At 35.4% G+C, this 27,040-nt stretch overlaps 1 protein-coding gene across 1 annotated transcript in view; it reads right to left on the bottom strand.

Annotated features, from left to right (window-relative positions):
- Window positions 1-27,040, bottom strand: part of prkcq (protein kinase C, theta) — a 144,995-nt gene that overhangs the window by 56,131 nt on the left and 61,824 nt on the right. Inside the window, 5 exon segments of the mRNA XM_028814114.2 lie at window positions 2,771-2,933; window positions 9,610-9,670; window positions 12,606-12,805; window positions 19,618-19,753; window positions 19,859-20,035. Of these exon segments, the coding sequence (XP_028669947.1) occupies window positions 2,771-2,933; window positions 9,610-9,670; window positions 12,606-12,805; window positions 19,618-19,735 (542 nt within the window). The 5' untranslated portion in view covers window positions 19,736-19,753; window positions 19,859-20,035.

Raw genomic sequence — 27,040 nt, 5'->3', positions numbered from 1 at the left:
AGAGTTTTAATATCATGGGTTTGAAACATATAGATTTAGTTTGAAGTCTCAAAATCTAAAAGTAGGCTTTATTTATATATCAGTGCATCCATTATATGAATGCTTTTCAATTGAACAGTGGGTATTTATATTGATAAACTGATCAGATGAATTTTATTGTGAGACAGTTATGTGGCCATCTTCAATCTTGTAATGCTTCTTATAAGCTACTTTGCTACTGGAAGGACAATTAAAATTCATTTATTTATGTGGGTGCAGCGCACTCTTTAGCAATGCTAGGGTAACTTACCAGCATCCATCCATTGTCTGTAGAGACTTTGTCAAATTTAAAGGTCATGGGAGACACGCTTTAAGCAAGTAGGAGCCAAAACTGGACAGGGTGCTGTTCTGTTGTGGGAATCCACACACTCACTCACACCAGACCAATTGAGAGTGCCTTCAACCCAACCTGCATGTGTTTAAAATGTGGGGGGAACACCAAAGTACCCAACGAAGAAACCCATGCCAACATGGGAGGGCACTATTTTGCATCTGAACCCAGATTATGACTGGGACTAGGATTTAGACTAAGGCTTTTGGAGCAGCCATTGTGCCACCATACCTTTCTGTATACTGTATAATATAAGCAATACCAGGAATAATCATTTCAGCTGTATAAGTGCTGCTGATTTTAGCCAGAACAAAATATATATTTGGTTGTTATCTGATACTTTGATTTCCTTTACTTCATGATACATCAAAACACTTATAAGCATTAGTGCTTCTAATATGAACTGGCAAGGCTTTACACATTTCTTTACAATTTTTGCTTTTAAATAAAAAGGATTTTTTTTCCTGATAAAAGCTGCACTGTACAGATTGAAAATACACTAATAAAATATACAGAACCTGAAATAGGTTGTTTTAATTAGAGTGTATTATTTATACGACTCATTAATATCTGAAAATCATTCATTCATTTATTTATAACCCTGCTTAATGCAATTCAGGATAAATACAGCAAATGTTGTATACCTATCCACCTGAACCATTGTTTATTTGATATTCCTCAATATGAAAACAACTTCCTTTTGCCTGCCTCCAGCACTACTTCTCCTTAACGGTGCCCTTGTAGTATGGTGTTTGGAAACCACCAAGTGGCTAAGCTCCTGGTTCAGTTCCTGGCTGAGGTATCCCCTCTGTGACACATGCAAGCTCTCCAATTGTGCATGCCTATTGAGGAATGTCTGTCAGAGTCCAACATCTTTACATCAGATAATACAAAAGTTGTGTTCTCTTTATGGTGAACTTGTGCTCAGTGAACATTAAAACAGATACTATACAATTTAAGACTCACTTCTCTGCTTGTTCAAATGATATACAGGAGGTGCAAATATGTTTAAGATTTATTCATTAAATTAATTTAAAAATAACATTAACAAAAATACAAAAGCAAAAATAAATGTTTTGCTCATTTAACAGATTTCTGAAAGTAATTACATACTGTGATAAATGGATCTTTGAAACCAATTTAAAATACCTATCATATAGGAAGACCATGCCTTGCTCTTAAGGCCGTCAAAAGTGATAGACAATAAAAAGAGCATAAAGAGGAGTATGGTAGAAATACAAAGCTAATTAGATTAGGTAGTGAAGAAAATGTTATAGAATAAATGCTTTTGTTGTGTGTTTGTGCCTACCAGCATGTCTTTTCAACCCTTTATGCCAGTTCAGGAGGAAATAACAAAGGTGTTAAGACACAAAGCAAACAAATAAACAGAATCTGGCATCATCTAATGATAAGGTTACACTCTACTTGAGCTTACTGTTTAGCTGTTGTTCCAGAATAACACTAAAATGCTGATTCAGTACAAATGGTTTAGATAGCCATTCAATGCTAATCTGACTAAATCATCAACAGTAATTTTTCTGGTCATTAGGTGGAGGAAAATCACTATACCTGTTATATATAACAATAACTTTTTAAATAAATATTCAAAAGGTGTTAAAAGTGGAAAGGAGGGAGCCCTATTAGAAAAACTGATATCATTCATTGTATTAACTGTGCTTGCTTAATCCAGTTTTATGGTCACAGGCAGGCTATGTCAGCAAAAGTCTATAAAAAGCCCTACCATGTCGAGTGAAGAGCTTATTCATGAACCCACATACACTCACAAACTTTCTCTATATCAATCTAACATGCACTTCTTTGGAATGTGACATTCATCCTCTGAGCAGTACTTTGAGTGAAACAAATACCAGAATCTAGCAGTATATGTCTTTAGCAAGCAAATGTTTATAGTTTTACATATTAGGGAATTATTAACAATTATCTAGTCCTCGCATAGCCCTAAAATTATGTAACTTATTTTCTCTCATTTGGAAAATAACACTTAACAAATTTATTGAATAAAAATAGGCAAATATGACTCCCACTAATAGAATCAGCTCCCAAAATTTAGAATAGTTGGTAAAACAGTAATTTATCAATATTTAGAACAAATTATTCATTAAAAAATTGGTGATATTAAAACTGCCGATATAGTGACTGTCTTGGTCCAGCTGCATATCACTGGCTTATCATTCAGTAACACCCCACTAAAGCACAAGCTTATTTTTCTGAAAAATTTTCAGCACTTTTGTTAAAAACAGCATTTAAAAAGCATCATTCTTTTGGATTGCTAAATATTTATGTTATACAAGATACTAAGTTATTCTACATTACAGTATATAAACCAATGTCAGAATTGCCTTGTCTTGTACGTTATAGCTACAAAATTATTAATCATACCAGACAAATTCGTGGCAGACAGAACAGAATGTCGGCTGAGGGAAAAATGTGGCGGTGAACTCATGACACTTGACGTTGTGTACTTTAGCTTGTTTGATGGCTCCTCTGCGCTGGTGCAGGGCAAAGAAGCCCTCTCGTTCTGGCTCAGATTGTTCCTTGGCATCTGGGGAGAAGAGGCATGGAGAAACAATGAAAAATAGCTGTTAATATTTACTAACAGGATCATGCCTAAAACAATGACAATGAAAATGTAGTCAGCTTTTTCTGATTTGCTTCAAATTTCTGTCTTAAAAAACATAATGCAGTGAAATTCATTCTTTTGCAGCACAAATCACTGTTTACTGTATGCCTGCTGCCCAAGATTACTTATGTGCATCTCTTACACTTACACCGATACTTTGCGTTTCATAGCCCTTTCTTCTATGAAGTTTACTTACAGGTGCATCTCATTTGCCAAGCTTACTCAAAAACAGCCAATCCCAACATTTGATTTTGTATTTTGAATGCTTGTCTTCATGCAGCTGAAATGATTTGTTATACATTTTACAAATTGTATGTATTGTTTCAGCAGCACTTCAAACTAAACAACAAAAATCAACAAAATGTGTATTTTCGATTTTCTTTTCATTTTTAAAAAATAAGTAATATATTTAAAACAAAATTAATAATTCAATATAAATTAAAACAACTTTCATCTGATAAAGTAAAGTAATTATATTGCTATTCCAGATCCCCAACAGGTATTAAGAGGGCATTATTTTATTCACTTACATAGCACAGAAAGGAATATTTTTAACATATGTGTACAAAACATTCAATAATACTCCAAATCAGTGACCAAGTTTGAGAGCAACAAATACTGTCTGGTGTGTATCCCACAGTTAAGTTTTGTTTTCTTCATTCTCAAATCTAAAGTGTGTTAACACAACAGCAGATCGTGTAATAATATTGACAAAGAGCTGTTAGCTCCTCTGTTGACTGTCAGTCTACAAATATCCTGTAAACATATGGAACAGTTTTACACTCTTATCAAAGTCTTTATGTCAATGATAAACATGCTAACCAACTATATGATCCCAAAAGCATACAGTATATAGAATAATTTTACTGTACATTTTACTTATAATAAGCATTAACAGGAGGGAAAAGTATAACTACGCCATAACATTCCCAAACATGCTTAAACTAATTCAGGGTCACAGAGGACAGAAGACTATTCCACAAGGCAGGAAAAAGCCTTAGACTGGGCACCACTCCATTGTTAGGCGTACACAAACACTCAACAATACCTATTTAGAATCACCAATCACCTACTTGGTACATATTTGGGAACAAAGAAGAAAAACTGGCATACCCAGAAGATATCCATGCAAGCGCAGACACAATGTACAAACTCCAATGACAAGATGCAAGATTCAAACCCGGTACGCTGGATCTGTGAAGCAGCATGAGTAACTACTGGTTTACTATGCCACTCTGATTACTATTCATTTTTATTATCATTAATCTTTCCATTTTCAAGCAATCTTAATAAATGATATAATTATTATTATAATTCTATTTTTTATGTCTGGAGCAAGGCATGGTTTATGGATACAAATATATGATCTTAGTTGTATATCTTGAATTTTACTCCATGCCTTGTTTATTATTAATTGTGTACTTTTAGTAGTTGTATATTTTTATACCCTCACATTTGTAATTAAAATACTTTTTGAATAATTAAATCTTTAAGTATTATAAACCAATCAGTCATGTTTATTTTACATATAAATATATGGATATATAAAAGTTAAATATAAAATATCAAATATAAAAAATCCATCAATATTCATTCACAAAACCCTCTGATTCCAATGCAGGGTCATACAGGCATAAAACCACTGTCAGAATTAGACAAAATACAATAACCTAAAATGAGCAAGAGGATCATAAACCTGCCCATTTTAGCTCTTAGGTTATTTATTCATATACTGTAAACATTTTTCAAATCCTCTTATTCAGTTATGGGGTTGGCAGCACTGTGCAGACTTCAGATATTAGCCCTTTACAATGCACACAAATAAAGACAACCACAGTCACTCATACAATGTTAGTTTATAGAAATTACTCTACCAAGCAAAGAATGACTTCAGAAAACTCTACACATTTAATGGCTGCCATTTAAACTGAATCTAAGCCACTAGAGCTGTGCCTCAGTGCAATACCCTGAACCAGTATAACTACTATATGAAAATAATTAAGGGCAACTGACGGACCTTACATGACACATTCTTGAAATTACAGTCCTTTTATATAACATTAAGTTCATCACAGTTCTTACTCAAATCAACATTTCTTAATAAGATTTATAACGATAAATGACAAATTGTGCTTTAAAATATTTCCCATTTTAATTTCACAGTTAATATAATTTGCTTGAGAAAAGGCGAAAATCCACTCATGCCACCACACTTCTTAAAATTTGCTCATTACAATTCAGGGCTTAAAGCAATCTAAGGAGTTCAAGGCAAAAACCTACAGTTGCTGGGATAGCCGATCATCTCAGAGCACATTCAGACATACTCACACCCACTGTAAAAAGGAAAATTTAGAGTTGACATTCAAACTAACGTGCACATCTTTGGGATTTGGAAGAAAACTGGAAATACTGGATGATACCCTTTGCAGACAGAGGGCAGAATGTCCAAGTGACTGGGGTAAGAATCAAATAAAGCTCTCTGGAGCTGTGAGGCAGCAATGCTAAACACAATTTAATTTACTGTCCACAATTAAACCTATCCAAATGAATGTTTTAAAACGCTAACCTTTAATAGAACAAGCAGGACTCAAGTCATAATGAAACATCATACACAGAAAATAAAATCTTAACATTTGCCCTGGTCTCTTTGCTGTGCAGCAACAGTGCTGCCACTACACCACCTGGTTCTAAATATTCTTTTTCAATAATTGAGAATTAATACCATACCTTCCATCATCTGTTACCTTCATTTAAACATCAGCTGTTGTATCCATATGATTCCAGTTTATCATGTGTTTCTGTTTCTCCAAACTTTAATTTCCATAAATTCTTTTGTTATACAGTTGCTTTTTATGTATGATCCATATTATTTTACAGTCAAACACCCAAACAAACAAACTGGTAAGAACAAAAGCAAAAGACTTTTTTTTTTCAGCAAACATTTTCCTCCTTTTGGTACTTGTGATCCTTTAAAAAAGTGTCCAGACAATCAATACAGAAATACCTCCATGTATTATGTGTCTGTAAAGTACTTCAATTCATTGCAATAGGTTTCTCTTCCAGGATCATACGTTAACGTGACGGTTATATTTTTCCTTTCCTCCATCAGAACAATTTGTCATTACATAGGCAAAAGTACTTAAAGAACCTTAAAAGCTCACATAGCTTGCAACCAGTGTCCAAGTTTATATCATATATTATCTTCTTTAGGTGTAGTCTTCAAAATAAAAATACGAAGAACTGACCCTTCACTGGAGCAGAATTTTTTGCAGGTATCTCCAGATTTATGTTTCTTGTATGCAGCAGAATGTGTCATTTTTTTCAAAATGACTGACTTCTTTTTTTTCTATTAGTATATTAAATACTCTGGTGACATTTTCTAATTCTTCATAATGAATTTATACAATTGAATTATTTAATTTTAGCCTTTCCTCTGAATTCCTTTTCTAACGTTTACATGCTCTGATTTATTCACATTTCATTTCCTTGATCACACCTTGCATCAGACACAGGCTTTTGTCTCCGCTCTCAGCTTCATTTGCTGCTCACAGATTTAAGACCCCTCCTGCTTTGTTTCCTTTGGTTACTCTGCTTCTCTGTATACATTTTTCACTTTTTGCTTACTTTTGTTTATGTAAAAATTTATTGTTGAGGTTTAGGTTTCTGTCAGCACTCATTCTTCAGGGCATTTCACCCACACCAAAAATTAACACAATATTATGGTTAAATAAAATAAAATGTTAAGGGGTGCAAAAAGTACCAACGTAGAAAAAAAAAGTTTCCTGTTAGCGTTCTTTTTTCTTTTTCTCTACAGTAATCTTCTAGTAGTATACCTTCTCTTTCACTCTGTTGCTCGGAAGGCACCATTCTGAAAGACATCACGTATCACCAGCTAGAAGCTCCTGTCTACTTGTAATGGCATGAAAAAGCACTCCCTGAATGCCAGTATGAATTTATCTCCCTCTCTCTTTCTCTCTGCACTTTAGCAAATCACCATTCTGTTTATGTGACACCCTACAGGCATCTAATTCCTTGAGAAATCCCTTGTAAGCTGAGGAATCTCTTAAAGTCAGAAACTGCAGTGCTACTGGGATTTGGTCCTTATTTTGACTTGCTAAATACAGTATTTTTGAGAGGTACAGAAAGAAATCAAATAAACTAGACTCATTACTGCATATATCAGTCAGATATTCATCAGGTTCTTCTTTTCCACAGCATTATACTTTACATGCTATTTAACAAACAGTTTGAACCCAAAAGCAACAATTCAATTTACAATTGAACATTCAATTAAATTTTTACAATTACATTTGGCATGGAAAGTTAGAATAATCAGATGTGTAAATCATTTTACTTATTTATCAGATGTGCAATTCATTTTATTTATTTATGTAATGTACATTTTTTCACTCCTTTGGGTGAAGCTAGGTAGAAAAACTAGTACAGAAATATACGTAAACTAGCATAAAAGGGCAAAACTAAAATAACCTTGCTGTGCTGACACTAAAAAAACAGTTAGGAAGAAACAAGTGAGTGCAAACATGATCACAGAATACCTTTTATTGTAATCAGTATGGCATTCATCAGCTACTTTGTGATGGAACTATTTATCCACTTATAATTCTGGTTTGCTGCTTTTGCAAAAAAAAAACCTGGTATTTCCAACCACTTTTGAAAACACATCAGTGTTGTTGGGGGCCAAGCATATCCTGGCAGCATTGGGAAGAAAGGAAGAAACGGTTTACCACAGGACACACTCACGCAAGCGCTCATACTTAGCCAATAAGGCATTAATTTATTAAAGGAAATATTTCAGTTCATTCATAAATGGTAACACAAAAAATGTGTTTAAGGGATAAGAGGTTTCACGCTTATTATTTAAATACTGAAGTATTTATTTGAGATGTTTCTTTTCTCAGTTAATAATAATAATGTAGTGAATAGACATATTAATACCGATTAGGAACCCCACTACAATAGACACATTAAACATATACAGTAACTGTTTCCTTTTTACATACAAACCATGTTTATCATGCCTTTCCACAAACATAATTTGGTTTGTTTTTTGAGAAATATTACAATGTGTGTCTCAAAAATGGAGTTATACCACATACATAAAAAATGTCCATTTAGCATATAATGCAGCTTGTCCAGTATACTGCAGTGCAACTCCTGGATTGTACACACTTACAGTTTAGTTTTTGGTAATTGATTTATCATTTTAGTAATTTATTACAAAATCAAAAGCAGCTGGTACAGCTTGTAGGTAAATAAAAATTATTTAAGAATTATTTTTTCACTATCCAAAGATGATTTTTTTTTTAAATAAGTAATTTAATTACGTACTGTTTGGAATCATAATCATACCACCCACTAAAATATACTGTAACTGAATAGTGTATATTGATGAGATGTGCACAATACATACAATATATGTCCACTGGCAGCTGCAGCTTTGTTTAAATAATTCAGTAATGCAACAAGTTATCTGTTATACTAGCAAAATGATTTGTTTCAAATTATACAATGTTCAGTACTTACATTTTTGATATGATAATGAATTTTAGAAAACATATTTTGTACAACACAATCATCCTGTAGCCTGGCCCAGTAAAGAAGCTGTCATTGGTAAACTCTGTCCAGTATCTATATCCACAAGTCTGTTTTGTGCACTACATGTCCTTTAATGCAACATTTTTGGTGTCACAAACCTAATTTTTCTCATGTCACTCTGTTCGTGACCCACGAGGTCCCCATTAGTGAATTCAGCGCAATCAGCAGAGCTTCCCCCTTGGGGAATCTACTATCATTATAAACAATAGCAACTCACGATGGACTGGTGCCAGCCTGTGACCCAAAAGCGAGCTGAGACCAAGTGGTTGAGAAACACTGCTTTAATGGGTGCATGGTAGCACAATAGTAAGTTCTGCAGCCTCACAGAATGTGGAGTTCAAATCCCAGCCTGGTCTCTGTCTCTATAGACTTTTCATGCCCTCTCTGTTATTTGCATGGATTTTTTCTGCTTTCATCCCATATTCCTGAAAGAGTGCAGGTTGGGTTTATTGCTGAGACTATGTGTACATCTAATTGAGTGTCCCTTTAAAAATATTGGCACCAGATCCAGGGTTAATGCATAACTCCCTCCTAATTCTCCTTGGATAAGCTCTAGCTAACTGCAACACTGTATTGAAAGAAACAGGTTTAGAAAATAAATGACTGTTCTTCAGTACTGGGTACATCAGACAATAGTTCATTTTGTGCTTGTTCAGGAACATTCTTCACTTTTTAAAAGAACACAAGCCCATTTTTGTTCAAAAACAGACAAGGCTTACAGTATGGAGAAAATAGTGATAAAATACTTATTTTCTAAAGCTGTCCATACCTTAAGTCAAATATACTACCAAGGAAAGAACCACTTTTTTAATGTTGTACAAGTTTTGTCACAAACCACTAAACTACACTTGTCTGGTAGCTTCTCGCATAACTATAATATAAAGTTATAAAGTACAATTTATTTATTTTGTTAGTTAGAGACTGATAGTCATTCAAATTAAACATGTCAATTAATTAGAAAAATAACATTTGGGCAACTTACCGCTTTGCTCAAGAAAGTATCTGGCATTCATCAACACGCGTCCTTGTGGGGCAAGTTCCAGCTACAATTCATACATTTCAAAACAAAAACAGAGACAGTTTACTCTTCAAAGAAATGGAAATATTTGTGACTAAAACCTTTATATTTATTTAGCTGTGCTTTCAGCTAATTTTAGGCAATGTACATTATGAACTGAACAATTGTTTCTACACTTTGTGTTGTGTTAAGACATTGAGTGGACACTGTGCCATCTACCTGACAGAGAACAGAAACAAAATGTCTGCCCTTGTGTCACTCTGCTTGTTATTCTTTTGTTTCTGATTTGTAATATGTGTGTTAAAAAATGTGCACATTGTTCAGGAATAGTACATACTACACTAGGCTGTGATAATCCAGGAATTAATAGTTTCCATCAATGATTTCTTTCTGACCAGAAGGTGTGTAACTATATTGGGCATTAAAACCCCATAACGGTTTCTGCATTCAGAACCTCTAAAATCGTTGGCTTTGACCATTTTCTGTCAGAAGTGCAAATACTCATGATTCATAACTATCTGTTTAGCAGCTGTACACAGCATGGGCTCCTGACATTACTGTATCAATACTAAACAGTCAGTTATATAGAAAGGGCCAGATGTATGAAATAAAATGGCCAACCAGTACAAAAAAGTAGTATGATCCATATAACTTTATAGTATAAGTATAAACTGGCTTTATGAATACCGTTTACACTATCCTAATCATCTATCCAATCAAGTATACCTAATAAAGCAGCCTCTAAATGTAATCTCCAAATTATTGTGCACTCACATATATGCAGAAGGAGACCAAATGAGTTATACAATGCATAGATAATCATGTACAAAAATATTTTATGATTTTTCAGGTCCAAATTCAATATGCATTTGTTGGGTGTTAGCTCAATAGTTTTCCTCACCAAATTAGTTTTACTAAGTCCCCATGAGCTACAGCATAGTCAAGTGGTCATGACAAAAACTCTAAAGCCCCTTGACAGTCAATAAGCATTGTATCCATGACACAAATAACAAAGGTCTTCATACAACCACATAGATTCTCTCTATTCTGGTACTGACTAAAGGTCAAAACACCATGAATATTTTTGTTGTGCAACATAAGTATAACTGTGATGCTGCTTTCATTGGTTGTCATGGACTAAATTGCAAGTTTGAAGGGTTCAACACCAAAATGTCTTGACTTCTGCCTTGAACACAAGGTATTTTCCTTGTGTTTTCCCTGCAGCAACTCCAGCCCACTCTTTACTACGAGAAACACTTACAGAAGGCTGTCAATCTCAGATTTAGGAAGGTCACAGTATCAGCAAATTTTTCTTCCAGTCACATTGTACACATCAGTCTCATTCTCAATTTATTTGCAATCATTTATTACAGTAAATTGAATTCTTCATCACTCATCACTTCACTCATCAAATTTATATTTTTTCCAAAAATCATAAAAAATATTTCTTGATTTTATGAATACCCTAAAAGAATGTTAAATATGATGTTAAAAGTGCAGGTCAAACAGTACTGGAAAAAGCAGAAACAGGTTCACTATCAGACACCTGATGGCTTGTGGATAGGGCTGGCTCTAGGCTAAGGTCGAGTAGGCACTAGCCTATGGGTGCCATGACTTGGGCAAAGCTTATCCAATCTCACCTACTCTTCAGTTGAATGTCAGTGTATTACATCACACATAAGTTCAAGGGGACAGGGGATGGGGACACCCCACCAACTCCCCTATCTTTCTTAAATCATATACTAATATGAATGAGCTCTGTTCAAGAGGAACCCCTTCCACCCAGTCACAGAAATAATGTAATACTAATATGAATGCAATCTGATCTTCAAGGGGGACCCATATCCCTTCCCACTTGACTAATATGCCATGTCAAAGTAACTATGCATCGTGAATAGGAACAAGACGGCAACAACATAGAGTACCACCAGTGATTTGGCTCCACTGTAATATTTATTGAAAAGTTATTTTAAATAGGTAAAGTTCTTGAAGGTAGTGCCATTAGTCAATGTGACCATGGGGCACCATATACCCTTGTGCACCCTGCTTGTGACGTGTGTAGTGCTACAATATTGCTAATGTTTTGTGCTCTAGTGTTTTGTCGAGGACCTCTTGCGGTACAGTATATGAGAAAATGAGTGTTTTACAAAAACCTACAGAAGCAGAAATATATACACAAATCTAATACTTAATCCACAAGAATTACACATTCTCTACTCTAACAACAACAAATGTAAATTAGAATGCACAAATATAAAACATCTACCTGTTTTCTGAATGTGCTTTTGCTATTACAGTGTCATGAGGAGCCAAAGCTTATCTCTGCAGAATTGAGCAGAAGGTAGGAAGAAATGAGTAAGAGAAGCTAAGCCATCTCAGGGCATATTTAAACACACACACATAACACCCACACTCGCTCATATCCGGACAATTTAGTGGCATCAATTTAGCTAACACTGAAGCCTTCAGGATGAATCAGAAAACTAAGGCACCTACAGAAAACATGTACAGACATGGTAAGAATGTGCAGCCTCCACACAGATTGAGGCCTGGGTAGGAACTTAATCAGGAACTGTGAGGAAGCAAGCAGATCTAGAGATCATGCAAGTCACCTAAACTACAAAGCATTGTGGATTAATTTCAATTTCCCAGCTAAGCTTATAAAGCGAAAAAGAAGAAGCTTATTTTAACAAAGGTATTTGAGAGAGGAATTAGCTTCAGATTTTAAACCACTTCCAACTGTAACTATCTGAGAACTGAATATTACACTTTTGAACAACTGCTCACAACTTAATTCAAAATAACTTAGTATTCTAAAATAGCCATTAATATGATACTGAAAATTTAACATTTAAATAAACAATTATTTAATATGAATGTGATTTAACATGAAGCCAGAAAATTATACAGTACTCATTAGATGAGACAGTGCTTCCCTGTAGTATCTTAGTAATTCTTACCCAAATTTCCACTTTTCCATTTTGTTTCTTACACCTCTCTGCCAGTGAGTTCAGTTCCACTGTTGTTTCACACTGCAGTTCTACTGTTTTGTCTTGTACAACAATGTGCATGACTCGACCTTTATTAATATGTGCATCAAATGTAGTATTCCAGGGAGGATACATAGTAGGTTTCTTCTGCTTGTAGATCTGGCCTTTCTCTGTTGAAGATAAATTAGTAAATAAACCACACACTGATGACTGAGTATGTAAGAGTAAGTACTTGGACAGCTCTGTCTCTGTGTTGTGCCCAAGAAAATTAGCCTCTTTAGCAGAACACTCACATTTCAGTCAATCAATCAAGATTCATATCATATGTTACTTTTCATACTGAACATCATTACATGGTACATAATAAAAGGAAATAACAGAGTATATGTTACAAAACAAACACACAGAGACATTGGAAAGAGTCTGTAAATGCCATGGTACCAAAAAAAAAACAATGAAATGAATACTTATTTCTGCGGTTGACAAACTGAATTAATAAAATGACTTAAATAAGTCAGTCACTAAAAGACACTTAAATAAGAAGATAACCTATCATAACCTGGTTTTCAGATGAGACTATAAATGATGGTACAGATCTAGGCAGGGGGTTCCATGGTATAGGAGTTCAAAAACAAAAGGAACACGCTTAAAAAGATAACGTATATAGCTGGGAAGTGTGATAGTGAGAATATAACTTTATGAACATGTTGAATTTCCAGATGGTTTATAATATTTTAAAAAGTGATGAATGACATTGAAATGTTTTAATGGTTATGTTGTTACCATTTTGTAACAATACGTTGATCGGACGTTGATTCCACTTTGGTCAGGAAGCCACTGCATTCAAGCAAGTTGAATAACAGTATTACTGTATGTTTTTATGTATAATCCCCGGTACAACTGTGGTAGCATTTTAATTTTTTTTGCAGGAAGACCACTCAAAAACGAACTTATACAGAATTCAATATGCACATTATGCATGAAATCTTTTGTGTTCAGTATTGTATGATTGTGTTTTTCTCTTCTATTTTAAAAATAGTGTGTTTAGCATACTGGTTTGCTTCACATAAAGCTAAACTAGTTGTTCACATACACACTGTATCTCAATTCATTTCATAATACTTACCCTATCGCTCACCCTAATCATACTGTACTATAACAAGCTAGTGTGCGTACTAATTAGTTAAAGTAATTTTGTAACTCCTTTTCCATCCTTTTCCAACTTTATGTATTAATCCAGAGGTGTTTACCATTTTTAAACAGTTCATTATCTGTAAATAGCTTGTATTTATTTGCATCATGTGCAAAATTACATAGTTAAGTAGAATCTTGGACCAGATTACAACAAACTAGAAAAATACCCCAATGCATAAGCAACTTTCTATGTATAATCCAGCTTAATATAAGGACAAGTGTCTGTATATCTGTGTGTCCATTTGGTTGCTGTCTCTGTCTCTCGAAGACCCATAATGCACATACAATTCAGTTCTACTCTTCCGAAACATTAAATATGGCTCTATTAAATGTTAGAGCATTAACCAACAAGACGTTTTCCATCAACGATCTTATTAGTGATAGCAAAATTGATTTTATTGCACTAAGTGAAACATGACTTAGCTCTGATGGTGCGGCTGTTTTAATTGAATCTGCGCCTCCTAATTACATCATTGCTCGTGCAGATCACCAAGGTAAGAAAGGCAGCGGTTTAGCAAACATTTACTCTAGCCGGTTAAAGTGTAAAGATGTCGTCTTTGGCAAATTAAAGTCCTTTGAGTATCTTGCTGTTGTGATTCATGGAGTTTTTCAGTGTCTAGTATTATCCGTGTAAAGACCTCCTAAATACAATGTGTCTTTCTTTGAGGAATTCTCACACTTGGTGTCAATTGTAATTACAAGCTATGACACATTCCTAATAATCGGTGACTAACTTTCATATCGATAATCAGTGTGACCCGAAAGTAAAAGAATTCATGAACCTCCTGGACTCTTTTGATTTGAGCCAGCACATTAATCATGCTACACACAAAGGAGGTCATACATTATACTTAGTAATTAATAAAGGACTAAAAGTTGATGTGAAGCAGATCATTGATATTGGTCTATCAGACCATTTTCTCTTAATATTTAATATAGAAATAATGACAGAAAATATTCACAAGAAGCACATTGTTAAAAAACGCTTCTTTGATTCATCAGCAGCTTCAAAATTTACAAACATTCTAAGCAACCAGTCCATTTGTAGTGCTTACTACAATAGTGAGAATAATGTAAATAGTAAGGTGGAAAATTTTAATACTAAGGTAAGAGCTGCTGCTGACATAGTCGCACCTGAAAAGACAGTTAAACAATCTTCTAGCACTGTTATACCATGGAAGACCCAAAGAGTGTCTGCTCTAAAGAGAACATGCTGGACAGCTGAGCATAAATGGAGAAAAACTAAACTGATTATCCACTATGAGATATTGAAGGTTAAAATAACAGAATACAACAACATAGTCCATCTTGAGAGGTGCTGCTATTTCTCTAGAATTATAAATAACAATGCTAGTAATCCCAGAGTCTTATTCTCTATGATTGATCGTCTGCTAAACCCAGGTCACTCAATGGAATACCTCCAAAATACTTCCAGTGAATCTTGTGAGGCTTTTGCTGTATTTTTTAATCAAAAAATTAATGATATTAGAAATAATATAGTACATCTCCCCAATACTAATCCTCTTAAACCCCGGTACTCCATTATAAACAAATTAAATTCTTTCACCAGGATAGATTTACCTGATTTATATAAAATAATTTCTCAACTGAGACCCTCCACCTGTGTCCTTGACCCAATAACAACATGTTTTTTCAAAGAAGTATCTGGCGTGCTAATTGATAGTATTCTTGATATTGTAAAAGAGAAGCTTAAAACGTCTGGTGATATGCACAAGGAAGTGAAAACCCTGAACAAATTCTTGTAAATCTACTTAATATTTGAAAACAAAACATACAATGATACTTATGGAAAAAGCGGACAGACTGGTCTAAATACATTAATGACTAGCTTGAAGATGCAAAAAAAGAGAAAGCAATAATTACTAAAAAGTTGGATGGCTCACCGATTATACAGTCAGAAGTCAAAAGGAGCAGTGGGAAGAATGAAAAAAAATAAAGCATTAGGGTCAGATGGAAACGCTATAGAAATAATTCAGTTGTTGTAAATTTGCAATTCAAAGGTTGACAGAGCTTCTGTATGAAATACTATATATGATAGCATGGAAATACTTGCAAAAATGTGCAAGTCAATATTTAATGCACTGCTGAAAAATCCTAGAGCCACTGAATGTGTGTTGCATTGTACAATTACTCTAATGAGTCATGTTGTCAAAGTCCCGCTATGAATCATAATAATAAGAACAAGGAAAAGCATGAAACCAAAAATTATTAAGATCAATCTTGCTTAACTGAAGACAGTGGAACATGAAATTAAATCTTCATCCTTAGAATGATTTGTGAACATGCCATTTATTTACCTATGTTTCATCAATATACTAAAGCTTTTTATAAAGTGAGACATGAATAGCTTATACAAATCCTTTAATATCTGAATATTGATGGGAAACTATCAGGAATCTGTTCTGGAAACAAAGAGCAGGAGTTAGAAATGAGACAAAAGATTTCATTCCAATTAAGAGGGGAATCAGATAAGGTTGTTTTTTTCTCACCAGATCCATTCAACTCTTACAGCAAGAAGATTCTACAAGACACTAGTGTATCCCAAGCTTGAAAATTTTTGGATACAATTTGTATAATCTAAGGAGACTTGGGTTCACTTCCCGGATCCTCCCTGCGTGGAGTTTGCATGTTCTCCCCATGTCTGCATGGGTTTCCTCCAACAGTCCAAAGACATGCAGGTTAGGTGCATTGGCGATTGTAAATTATCCCTAGTGTGTGCTTGGTGTGTGTGTGTGTGTCCTGCGATGGGCTGGCGTCCTGCCCGGGATTTGTTCCCGCCTTGCGCCCTGTGATGGCTGGGATTGGCTCCAGCAGACCACCGTGACCCTGTGTTAGGATATAGTGGGTTGGATAAAGGATGATTGGATGGAATAGTTATGGAAACCTTTGATTTGATACATGACTTATGAAGAATAATGAGACATGCATATACTTGTACTTGTGTGCTCATGCTCATGACTCTATATTGAGTCGAACAGGCTACTACATAGAGGCACTTAGTGAGGACAGTGAGAATTCAGAAAAAAAAACTAACAAAAGGGCTCATTATGTTTAAATATTTTCATGAGTGGGCAGAGGCTTGTCCTATTCCCTTGAACTTTCATTTTCACTTTCCTTAAATATATAATACAAATACATATGGGAAAAGTAATGCAAATGAGTAAAAATTTTGCTTTTGACCTTTGAAACTGATTTGAAATACTTTAGAAATTTCATTAATGATACACATACTTCTGGAGTAGTATATGTGTTTGTTAATAAGTGTGTGGACATAATAACTCAAAAGTAAATCACCTAATCCAAACAAATTCATAGTTATATTGTTACTTGCATTGCAGTAACATATTCATTTTTATCCTTAATGTACAGTTTATTCTACAGAGAAACTTATGTATGCTATAGGTACAGTATATACAGTATATATATATATATATATATATATATATACACACATATACATACTGTATATACATATGAGTATATATCAAAGAAAGTCTCTCCTCCCCTGCCAGATTGAAGCCATTTTCAAGAATAAAAATGCCTAACTACGCACTGTTTGTTACTCATGAAAATGCCTATTTAACATCAAGGTCTCTAATCAGCTATGATCCCAGACTTGATAGAGCAAGTGTGGGATGTCACCTTCAGTCTTACAAACACCCTTCTTTGGGAGGAGTATTTGCACAGTGTTTGTTTTGATGGGGTACAGATCATCATTAGAGAATTATAATAGTCCATGCCATGTGTATCTATATATCTATGAGTCCAGCTGTAAGTCTGAGAATATACAGTAACAACTCAAAAACAAAGCACCTAATCCATTGCATCTATAGCTGCATAGTTATTTATATTGCAGCAGCCTACTGATTTTGATCAAAATTCCTCCAGTAGATTTTACTCCAGAGGCTCTAGATATCTTATATATAAAGGTCTACGCGTGGAAGTGTGTGTGTGTCTGTCTGTCCGGCCCGGAAGCGAGAGGTGGAGTCGGGGGTAAGGGCTCCACCTCCAAGGAAACAGAAACTCACTTAGCCGCTAATACACAAGCGAGGCTAGCATGTCGGTAAAACAAAACCTCTGAAGAAAGACAAAGTTGCTTAGCCGCTAATGCAGAAGTGATGCAAGCCTGTTGGCAAAACGAAACCTCCTAATAGAGAGATGCCCAGAGTAGTTCCTTTCAGTTACTTCACATCTCTACATTTCAATTTTTTTTCCTGACGATTTCAATAGTTTCTAGGACCCCAGGCTTTTTACAGCACAGGCTTACACAGCTAGTACTATATAAATGACTACATGTCAAAGATATTTTGTCACCCCCTGCGAGGCTGATGCCATTTTTAAAGGCAAAAATGCCTAAGTACACACAGTTGCTCTAATGGAGGGATTCACATAAAACAACTGACAAAACAGTTCACCATGTTTAAATGATTCAATGAGTGAGGAGAGACCTGTCCTATTCTCCTTGAGCTGCCATTTTTACTTTCCCTTGTAAAGGACAGCCGGGTTCCATGCCCGGCAGGGACGCCTCTTCTGCATCTGTTCCGGGGGAGCCACCACGGGCAGCTCAATACCTCCCCCGGGACGCTTGGTGGCAGCCTCCCTGGCGGATGATGATTCCCCAGCCTGGCGCAGGGCTCCATGGGACATGGAGTCCTCCACAGCCTGGTTGGGGGCTTGGATGGCCACCAGGGGGAGCTGCATGGAGTCAGCAGCCTGGCTGGTCATATCTTCAGCCCCACCCGGAAGGGCAATTAGGACCAGGTGGCCAAGCACCTGGACCGCTTCTGGGTGGGGTATAAAAAGGGCCAGCCACCATCACTCGAGAGCCAGAGTCGGGAGGAGGAGGACTAAGCCTGAGGAGGAGTGGTGGTGCTGAGGTGGAGAGAAGAAGTGTGGTTTGTTGTGCTATATTAAAGTGCTTTTGGGACTGTGTTGGGCCTGTGGGACACGGAGAAGGCGTGCCCCACGGCTGAAGAAGAATAAAAGCTGTTTTAATTAAGTACGTGCCTCTGCCTGAGTCTGTGCCGGGTCGGGCGCTATATAGCGCTCATATTACACCCTATATATTTTGTACACATATTGTACTAGTTACGTATGTGTGTCATCAACCCTGAGATTTCATAAATACCCACAGGCCCCTATATGTAATCACATTTTGAGGCAATACATTGTTCCTTTGTTATGGTTTTAGTATAATTTCTCACTCACATTTTTCCTGTTCTGTATTCCAGTTTTCATACATGGGTGCAATTATTTTTTTACATATATTTTGAAAGCATGTATTTACTAGGTTACTGGGTCATGGATCTACAGGCTTACATAGCAACAGACACTACAGCAAGATTTGGCTGTAGATGAAATACCCATCCACTACAGTACACATACACATCCACACAGGGGCAGTCTAGAGTCACAGTGACAGCATGACTTTACAGTGGAAGGAAACCGACATCCATTAAATAAAAACAAAGGTATGAACACTGGGACACAAACTACAAAAACACAAACATCCCAAATCAGTCCTTTGAAAAGCATTATCTGATTTTTAAAACACAATGTGTGATAACAAGCATTAAAATATATTTTGAAAACTGAAATTGGAGTTGGTATACAGTATTATTTTGTAAGAGAAAGAATGCAGACTTGACCATAATGCTTTTGATAGCATGCACACTCCAGTAATAACAACATACACAGCAGTATACCCACAAATATGAACATAAACTTAGACATAAAATTTAATAAAGTAGTGAAAAATCAATCTTACCTGTATCAACTGTTTCTTTCACATATACAGCACAGTAAGGGTTGAGTAACTCATTCTGCAACTGTAGATATGGCCCTCCATCAAAGTTTGAGAAGCCAATCCGCAGAAAGGGAGACATTTCTGCTGCCTATTTGCCCTGTACAAAAGTTAGCAACACCAAAATTTAAAGTCTGGAAAGAGTTTAGGCTTAAATTACTTGCTATCTGTGACTAGAAATCCCAGTGTGGAAAAAAATACTCACCACTACTGACTGTGACAGTCAGTTTCCTTTCAGTATGGTGACACAATGGCAGGCAGAGCTGGGTAAAAAGTATGAGAAAGATATGCCTAATGACTCTAGAAGCAGATCTTGTCAAATGCCCAGCTACAGAGAGAAAGGAAATGTGGTTTCAAGTCACAAGAAGTGATGATCCTGCACCTGTTTTAAGAAACAAAAATGACATTTCATATTTTAAAGTGCAAATCTAAATAATGACATGAAAACTAGCTTGGCAAAACATTCATAATATCCCCTGACTATCTCGTTAGTTTATTACAATTACACAGAACACAGGTTATTTAAAGTAAGTTAAACTTGACACCAGTCAGTCACTGATCGCTATTTTAGGAGCTAGTGCAAAACAGCTTTCAGTGCTTCAGGACTGACTCCTTTCTTTAGCTTGCAGCCTTTGGAGACGACAACCATTTGACCTAACCAGTATATAGAACAGGATTAAAACATTCATGGTATAATGTCAGCTTCTAATGACACTTCTGGCAAAAGCTAATTACAAACAAATGAAAGCACAAATATGCTTTAATTTACTTTCACCTATTTTAATTAATCCATATGGCAAGCCAAAAAGGGACATTATATTGATTAAATGAATCCATTATTTTTATTAATTATTTCATTTATTTATTTATTCATTCATTCATTGATTAGTTTATTGGCTGTATGATCTGTCCTGTGAATCTTATGAATTAATAATGCAACCATTTATAATTCTTAGCCCATTTTTCAGTTTTCTAGAAAGTATAAAAGCACATATAACATTGTTCTCAACTCAGAGGTCAAACCACACAGTAACACGATTGTACTAGTGGATATAAATGTTATTTTGGTGTAACATGATTCAAATAAATTTTGCTTTTTTCCTTCTACCTATATTTATGTTAGGTAGAATGCCCAGAGGGGACTGGGTGGTCTCGTGGCCTGGAACCCCTACAGATTTTATTTTTTTCTCCAGCTTTCTGGAGTTTTTTTTTGTTTTTTCTGTCCACCCTGGCCATCGGACCTTACTCCTTTTCTATGTTAACTAATGTTGCCTTATTTTAATTTCTTATTTTGTCTTTTATTTTTCTTTTCTTCATTATGTAGAGCACTTTGAGCTACTTTTTATATGAATATGTGCTATATAAATAAATGTTGTTGTTGTTCTAAGAATGTACACACAACTGAATAGTAATTGTTTGTGATAGTTAAGTTTTATAAAAAGGGAACACTACTTTTGTTCTGATTTTTGCAAATGTGATTGTAAGCTAACAGTAGCAATAAGCACCAAACTATTTATTTCAAAATACACCTTATATTTTTTGATTGAATGAACAGAAATATAATTTTAATTTCTCTGTAAACTGTTTTTCCAAGAAACTAAATTAAAGTCTTTAAGATATCCAAATCTGTAAGACACAACATTAAGAGAACAACATGAAATGATCTTTAGAATGTTTACCTACCAATATTAATAAAACACAGCATTTAAATCAAGATTTATAACACTTACACTGCAGAGATGGACATCCATTCATTTTTTAATTCACCAGTGAGAAAGATGAGTTAATTTTGAGCATCAGTGTGTGAATAAGAAACCAATAACTGAAAAATAGATCTATCAGGCACCAGGCTCAACTTCAGAAAGCAAAAGCATGTCTCCTAGGATCCAATTACACCTTTCTACTAGTCAATATGAATTTTTTGCTGGGTCAGGTAGTTATGTTAGAGTGGTGAACCAATAAATTAACTGAAGAAAACTAGCTTCTTAATCAACTGATGAGGCTTGGTGAATTCTGCTTTATCTCCACACCAATACACAGCATAGTTTGAGGATGAGAAGACCGTCTTTTTTCTGTACTGCCAAAAATGACAAGAAGGCAGGAGGGAAGGTATTGAGACCGAAAGAGGAAATATAGTGGAAACAGGCAAAGTTTGCAGGTTTGTTGTTTTGAATGATGATTTTTTCACCTGCTTCTGTTAAGCAACTGTGCATGAGTCATAAGCATTATCAAAAAAGTAAAAATATGCTCATACAAATAAAAATAATACAAAAAATATATAAAAAAGTACAAACATAGATATCTAACACTCAGTATATTTAAATATATGCTTGTTGTTTATATGAGTACTGAAATCTTGATTTTTAGCTAATCTGACAGTCCTAATGGGTAGCCATTTTCTTTTCCAGGATTCTGTTAATACTTCCCATTTGTCATCAGCTTGAAGGACAACACATTCAGAATGACACCGGCATCAGGCTGGCAATAATTTCACAGCAAACAATGACATGGATAATGTAAATGTAGAATGAAGCTGAGCTAGTAAAGACTGTGAATCCCCTGAGGTTTATTTTCTCCAATATTTGGTTTCTTAGAATGTTTTCTTTCCATTCTTCTGTTGCCATCAAATAAATTATTATATCACATCATCATTTATGTTACTGATAGGTAATGGTTTTAGCAACTTTCAAAATTACCGCTGTATTTATGTACTTTATTATTATTATTTCCATATATTTCCCCAATAAGAATCTATTTTTATCTTTACCAATGAAAAATTGTCTATATATATTGTATATGCATCGATCAGTCACAACATTAATTTCACTGACAGGTAAAGTGAATAACATTGATTATCTTGTTACAATGGCACCTGGTGGGATACATTAGGCAGCAAGTTATTGAAGGTGATGTGTTGGAAGCAATAAAACTGGGCAAGTGTAAGACTGAGTGACTTTGCCAAGGGCCAAACTGTTATGGCTAGACAGCTGGGTCACAGCATCTCCAAAACAGCACATTGTGTGGAGTGTTCCTTATATGCAGTGGTTAGTACTTACAAAAATTGGTCCAAGGAAGCACAACCGATGACAGGGTCATGGGCACCAAAGGCTCATTGATGCGTGTGGAGAGCGAAGGCTAGTCATTCTGGTCTGATTCCATAAAAGCTTTTGCTGCACAAATCGCTGAAAAACTTAATGCTGGCCATGAAAAAAATGTGTCTGAACACACAGTGAATCACAGCTTGCTGCGTATGGGGCTGCGTGGCCACAGACTGGTCAGAGGTTCCATGTTGACCCCTGTCCACCATCAAAAATGCCTACAATGGCAACATAAGCACCAGAATTGGAGCAACTGAAGAAGGTGGCCTAGTCTGATGACTCCCACTTTCTTTTAGATCACATGGATGGCTGGGTGTATTTACGTTGTTTTAGCTGGGAAAGAGATGGCAGCAAGATGCACTCTGGGAAGGAGGCAAGCTGGCATACATAATCAATCCCAAAATGCATTCAAATGACTTCCAAACATCTTGCAAGATCTGAGCCACAGCTAACATTATGATCTCTTCAATTTACAAAGACTAGTGGAGGAATAAAAATGTCACAGTTAATGAATCTGATAGTTCTATTCCTGAGGTTTTGAGCAGTTCTGTAATATAAGTCTTGGAGAACTAAAGGCTTACCTTTCTCTGTACTATTCATTCTGATATGGAAGTGACAATAGCATCCACCTTCCTCTGGCTAGGAGGTTGTCTCATTAGATCTATTACAGTAAATTCTTTTTGTAATGAGTAGCAGTCATTTCAGTTTAGTCCAATGGTCTCCTGTTAAGCAAATATCTGTCACATATGTAGTCTTCCTGGAAGGCTGCTTTCATGAACACATTTACAGCAATTCTTACACGGAACAACACCTAATTATTAATATTTTGGGCAGAATATATTTTTAATTTCACCTTTTATTATATTTTAAATGAAAATGCAACAATTTATATTTATAGGATTGTTTAGTTGACAGAAAAAAGATAATGTTTTGGCTTTGCCAGAGTAGTGCCTCAGTAATTAAATATTTTAATTACATTAAGCCCATTGCCATGTTTTGCAAATTAGCCCCTCTTTTTGCATTTCTGTTTATTAATGTCTCTCTATTATAATGAAAAAATCATGGGACGAGACAAGACTTTTTAGCCTGGGACGAGACATGACTTTTTCTGAGAGATACTTTCATGTCCCACAAGACGACACTTTGTGCCAAGAGATTTAACCACGCCTGGGGCTGGAAATAAAAGACAAAGTGTAGATGACAAAGTAGAACATTGTAAATAATTCAAAAAAACGTTGGTGCAATACACATGCAGAGCAGGTTAGAGATAATGAAAATACTAAAAATCGAAAGTCTCAAAAAAATGATAGTAAAGATCGCATTAGCACAAACAAAAGGAAATTATTACTCTGTGAAATTACGGAAAAGAGAAAATAGATCGAATATATTGTTCGGATTTAAACTTTAAGTCAGAGACTTGTAGATCGTCTAATTCGTGTTGCCATCAGGGAAAAGTCGTGTTTCTTCTCAATGAAGATGCGTATCCGCGAGAATTAAAAGATTTGTTGTTTGAAGTGAAATCCACATATGCGAGCGGCAGAGATATGAAGTGGCTGGCGTGTAGCTCAAGCCGGGGTTTGGCGAGCGAAGCGAGCAGAAGGCAAAGCCCCCTAGTTTGACTAAACATTAACACACCTCCACCTCTCCAAGAGTAGCATCTCTGCTTACAATGATTTAAATTTCTTTAAACCTGTTGCACCGCTTGAACAAAAATAAGTTAGCATGCAGTTGTAGCTAGTGTTTGCTGCCTGATTAGTGTATTTCTATACAAAAACATATGAGCACACACTCATACACTTACACCAATGTATCACTCTTATAAACATGATAAAAGAAGCACATTAATGATCTAATGAAAAAAAAGATTTAAAAAATTTTTAACTGATTTGTTCATAGTAACCAAAACTAAACTTTAAGAAGCAAATATGAGCAATGAATCAAAAACTGTAAAAACACAAACTCAAATAAAGCAATACAACTCAGCTTAGCAATACAACAACAAAGTAGCTTACACTCTGTACTGTATGTCAGGTGTGATTAATAAATAGAATTACAGTAGAACCTCTGGTCACGAACGTTTCCAAACACATACAAATCAGGTTGCGATCAAAAAGTTAGCCAAAATTTTGCATCTGTTCACGACCACACACTCTGGTGGCGAACAAAAACACTGACTGTCAGTTTATCTACACGCGTTCATACACGCCAATGATTTCCCATTCCCCGTTTCCCATTTTCTTTTGTTTGCATATACAAGGCCTAACAAAGCAGCTGATGTTGCAAAAGGAGTTATAATGTTAACCAAGCAGAGGCCTCAAGTGTTGGAAAAGGTGGAAAAACTGTTGGTAGTGTGGCTGAACGAGAAGCAACTTGTAGGGGATAGCGTAAGCGAGGCGATCATATGCGAAAAAGCCAGGAAGATTCATGGCGATTTGCTGAAAAAAAATCCTTCTTTGAGTGGCGAAGGTGAGGAATTTAAAGCCAGTAGAGGATGGTTTGAGTCGTTTCGCAAGAGAAGTGGCATTTAATTTTTTTCCCCCTCGCTTAAAACTCATAAAAAAAGTGTTTACAGCGAGCATTCGTAAGGGTGTAGCGCGAAGTCTTACAATGTTAGTTTCCTCTGTTGTTCAAGGTTTTCTCAGTGTTATTCAATGTTTTTATATTTAGTGTACCTTTACACGGTGCATTCTATGGTATAATTAACTATTTTTGTGTTTAAAAAAATATATATATTTACATACAATTTGTATGGTCTGGAACGGATTAATTGTATTTACATACAATCTGAGGGGGAAATTACGTTCAGGTTGTGTCCAGAGTTTAGGAACGAATTACGGTCGTGACCAGAGGTACCACTATATATGTTTTTTCAACCTAGGAGGTGGACAGAAGCACTATGAAACAAAGATTGGTTATTCAAACATCAAAAGCAATACATGCAGTAAATGGAGGTTTATATGTGTATGATTTCTTTTTTCTTTGAAATATTTTATTCTATGTAAAAAACTAAATAAAGCAGTCAGTATACCAGAAAAATACAAGTAAAATACTACCTGCGGTATACACAGCAGGCTTGAAATTCTTTCAAACCTTCAGTGAATGTCCCTAGATGGCTGCCCAATAATCCCAAAGCAAGAGTATATAATAATTTTTCCTTTCATTTAGAAGGTCAGCGAATAACACAATCATCAAGATACTGAATAAGAAGATTAATATTGATAAAGTTCTCCCACTGCAGCATGGCAGCTCTGAACTGCACATTTGCTTTTCCATAGACAGCAACAATAATCTATAAACTTTTATCTACTTTAAACAGGTGCTTAACAAAATGAGGGGTAATTAGACCATAATAACCATTGGCAAATTCACCTCAGAGTGGAATTCTTGTTTAGTCTTAATCTAGAATAAACCCCTATTTGATTACAGCATTGTTAATTTTTGAAGCATAACAACACAGCTAGTATTTTGTATTGCAGAGACACAAATGTTCAGAATAAACTAGAAGGTTTTTGATGATGTAACAGAAATGACTTATTTAAGTACCAAGAGGTTTCATGGGAAAGACACATCTCTTGGTCACAAGCGGTCATACTATTCCATGGTGGATTATATATATATATATATTATTTATATTTATAAATATATGTTGCAATCATCAAACAGTACCGTACTATAGTAATACTATATCACACATACAACACTGAGGGCTGTGCTATTTATATGAAGGCATCGTGACAAAAGGCTGAGGATTTGCATCGTCTTTGTTTCAGATTCATTATAAGGCCTAAAGTGCTAGATTGAGAGCTACTGTCTTCACAAATGGCTGGGATTTGCTTCAGTGGTTATGGTACTGACAATGTAATGTGAATTTCAGAGTGGCATATTGCCAAAAACACAGCTATTCACTGCTAAACCTTTAAAAAAAGAGGTAAAGCTTAATGATAACAAATCAAAGTGGCAGAAACAGAATGCTAGCTGTAAACCTAGCTAAGGATCACCTTTAAATATTAGATTACATGACATGCAATCTATACTGTTCAGCTTAAACTCAACCAAAATTGATCCCCAATTATTGCCAGCACCCATGCAGACTTTACCACATGCACCTTAAATCATGAGCCTTTTTCATACAGACCACATTTAATCTACCTTCTCACAGTCCATCCAATATTCTTTGTTCCCAACAAGGATTAAGATTGTAATGTGTCCTACCAAAGCTGTTTCTCCACTCTTGCCATCTTTCCATTAAGGCATCCCGCCCCGTCAAGAAATCACCCACCATTCCAGTA

This window comes from Erpetoichthys calabaricus, chromosome 1 (assembly GCF_900747795.2).
Source record: "Erpetoichthys calabaricus chromosome 1, fErpCal1.3, whole genome shotgun sequence".
NCBI lineage: Eukaryota > Metazoa > Chordata > Cladistia > Polypteriformes > Polypteridae > Erpetoichthys > Erpetoichthys calabaricus.
Note: the sequence above shows the minus strand (reverse complement) of the source record. Positions and strands in the feature narration are given on the sequence as shown.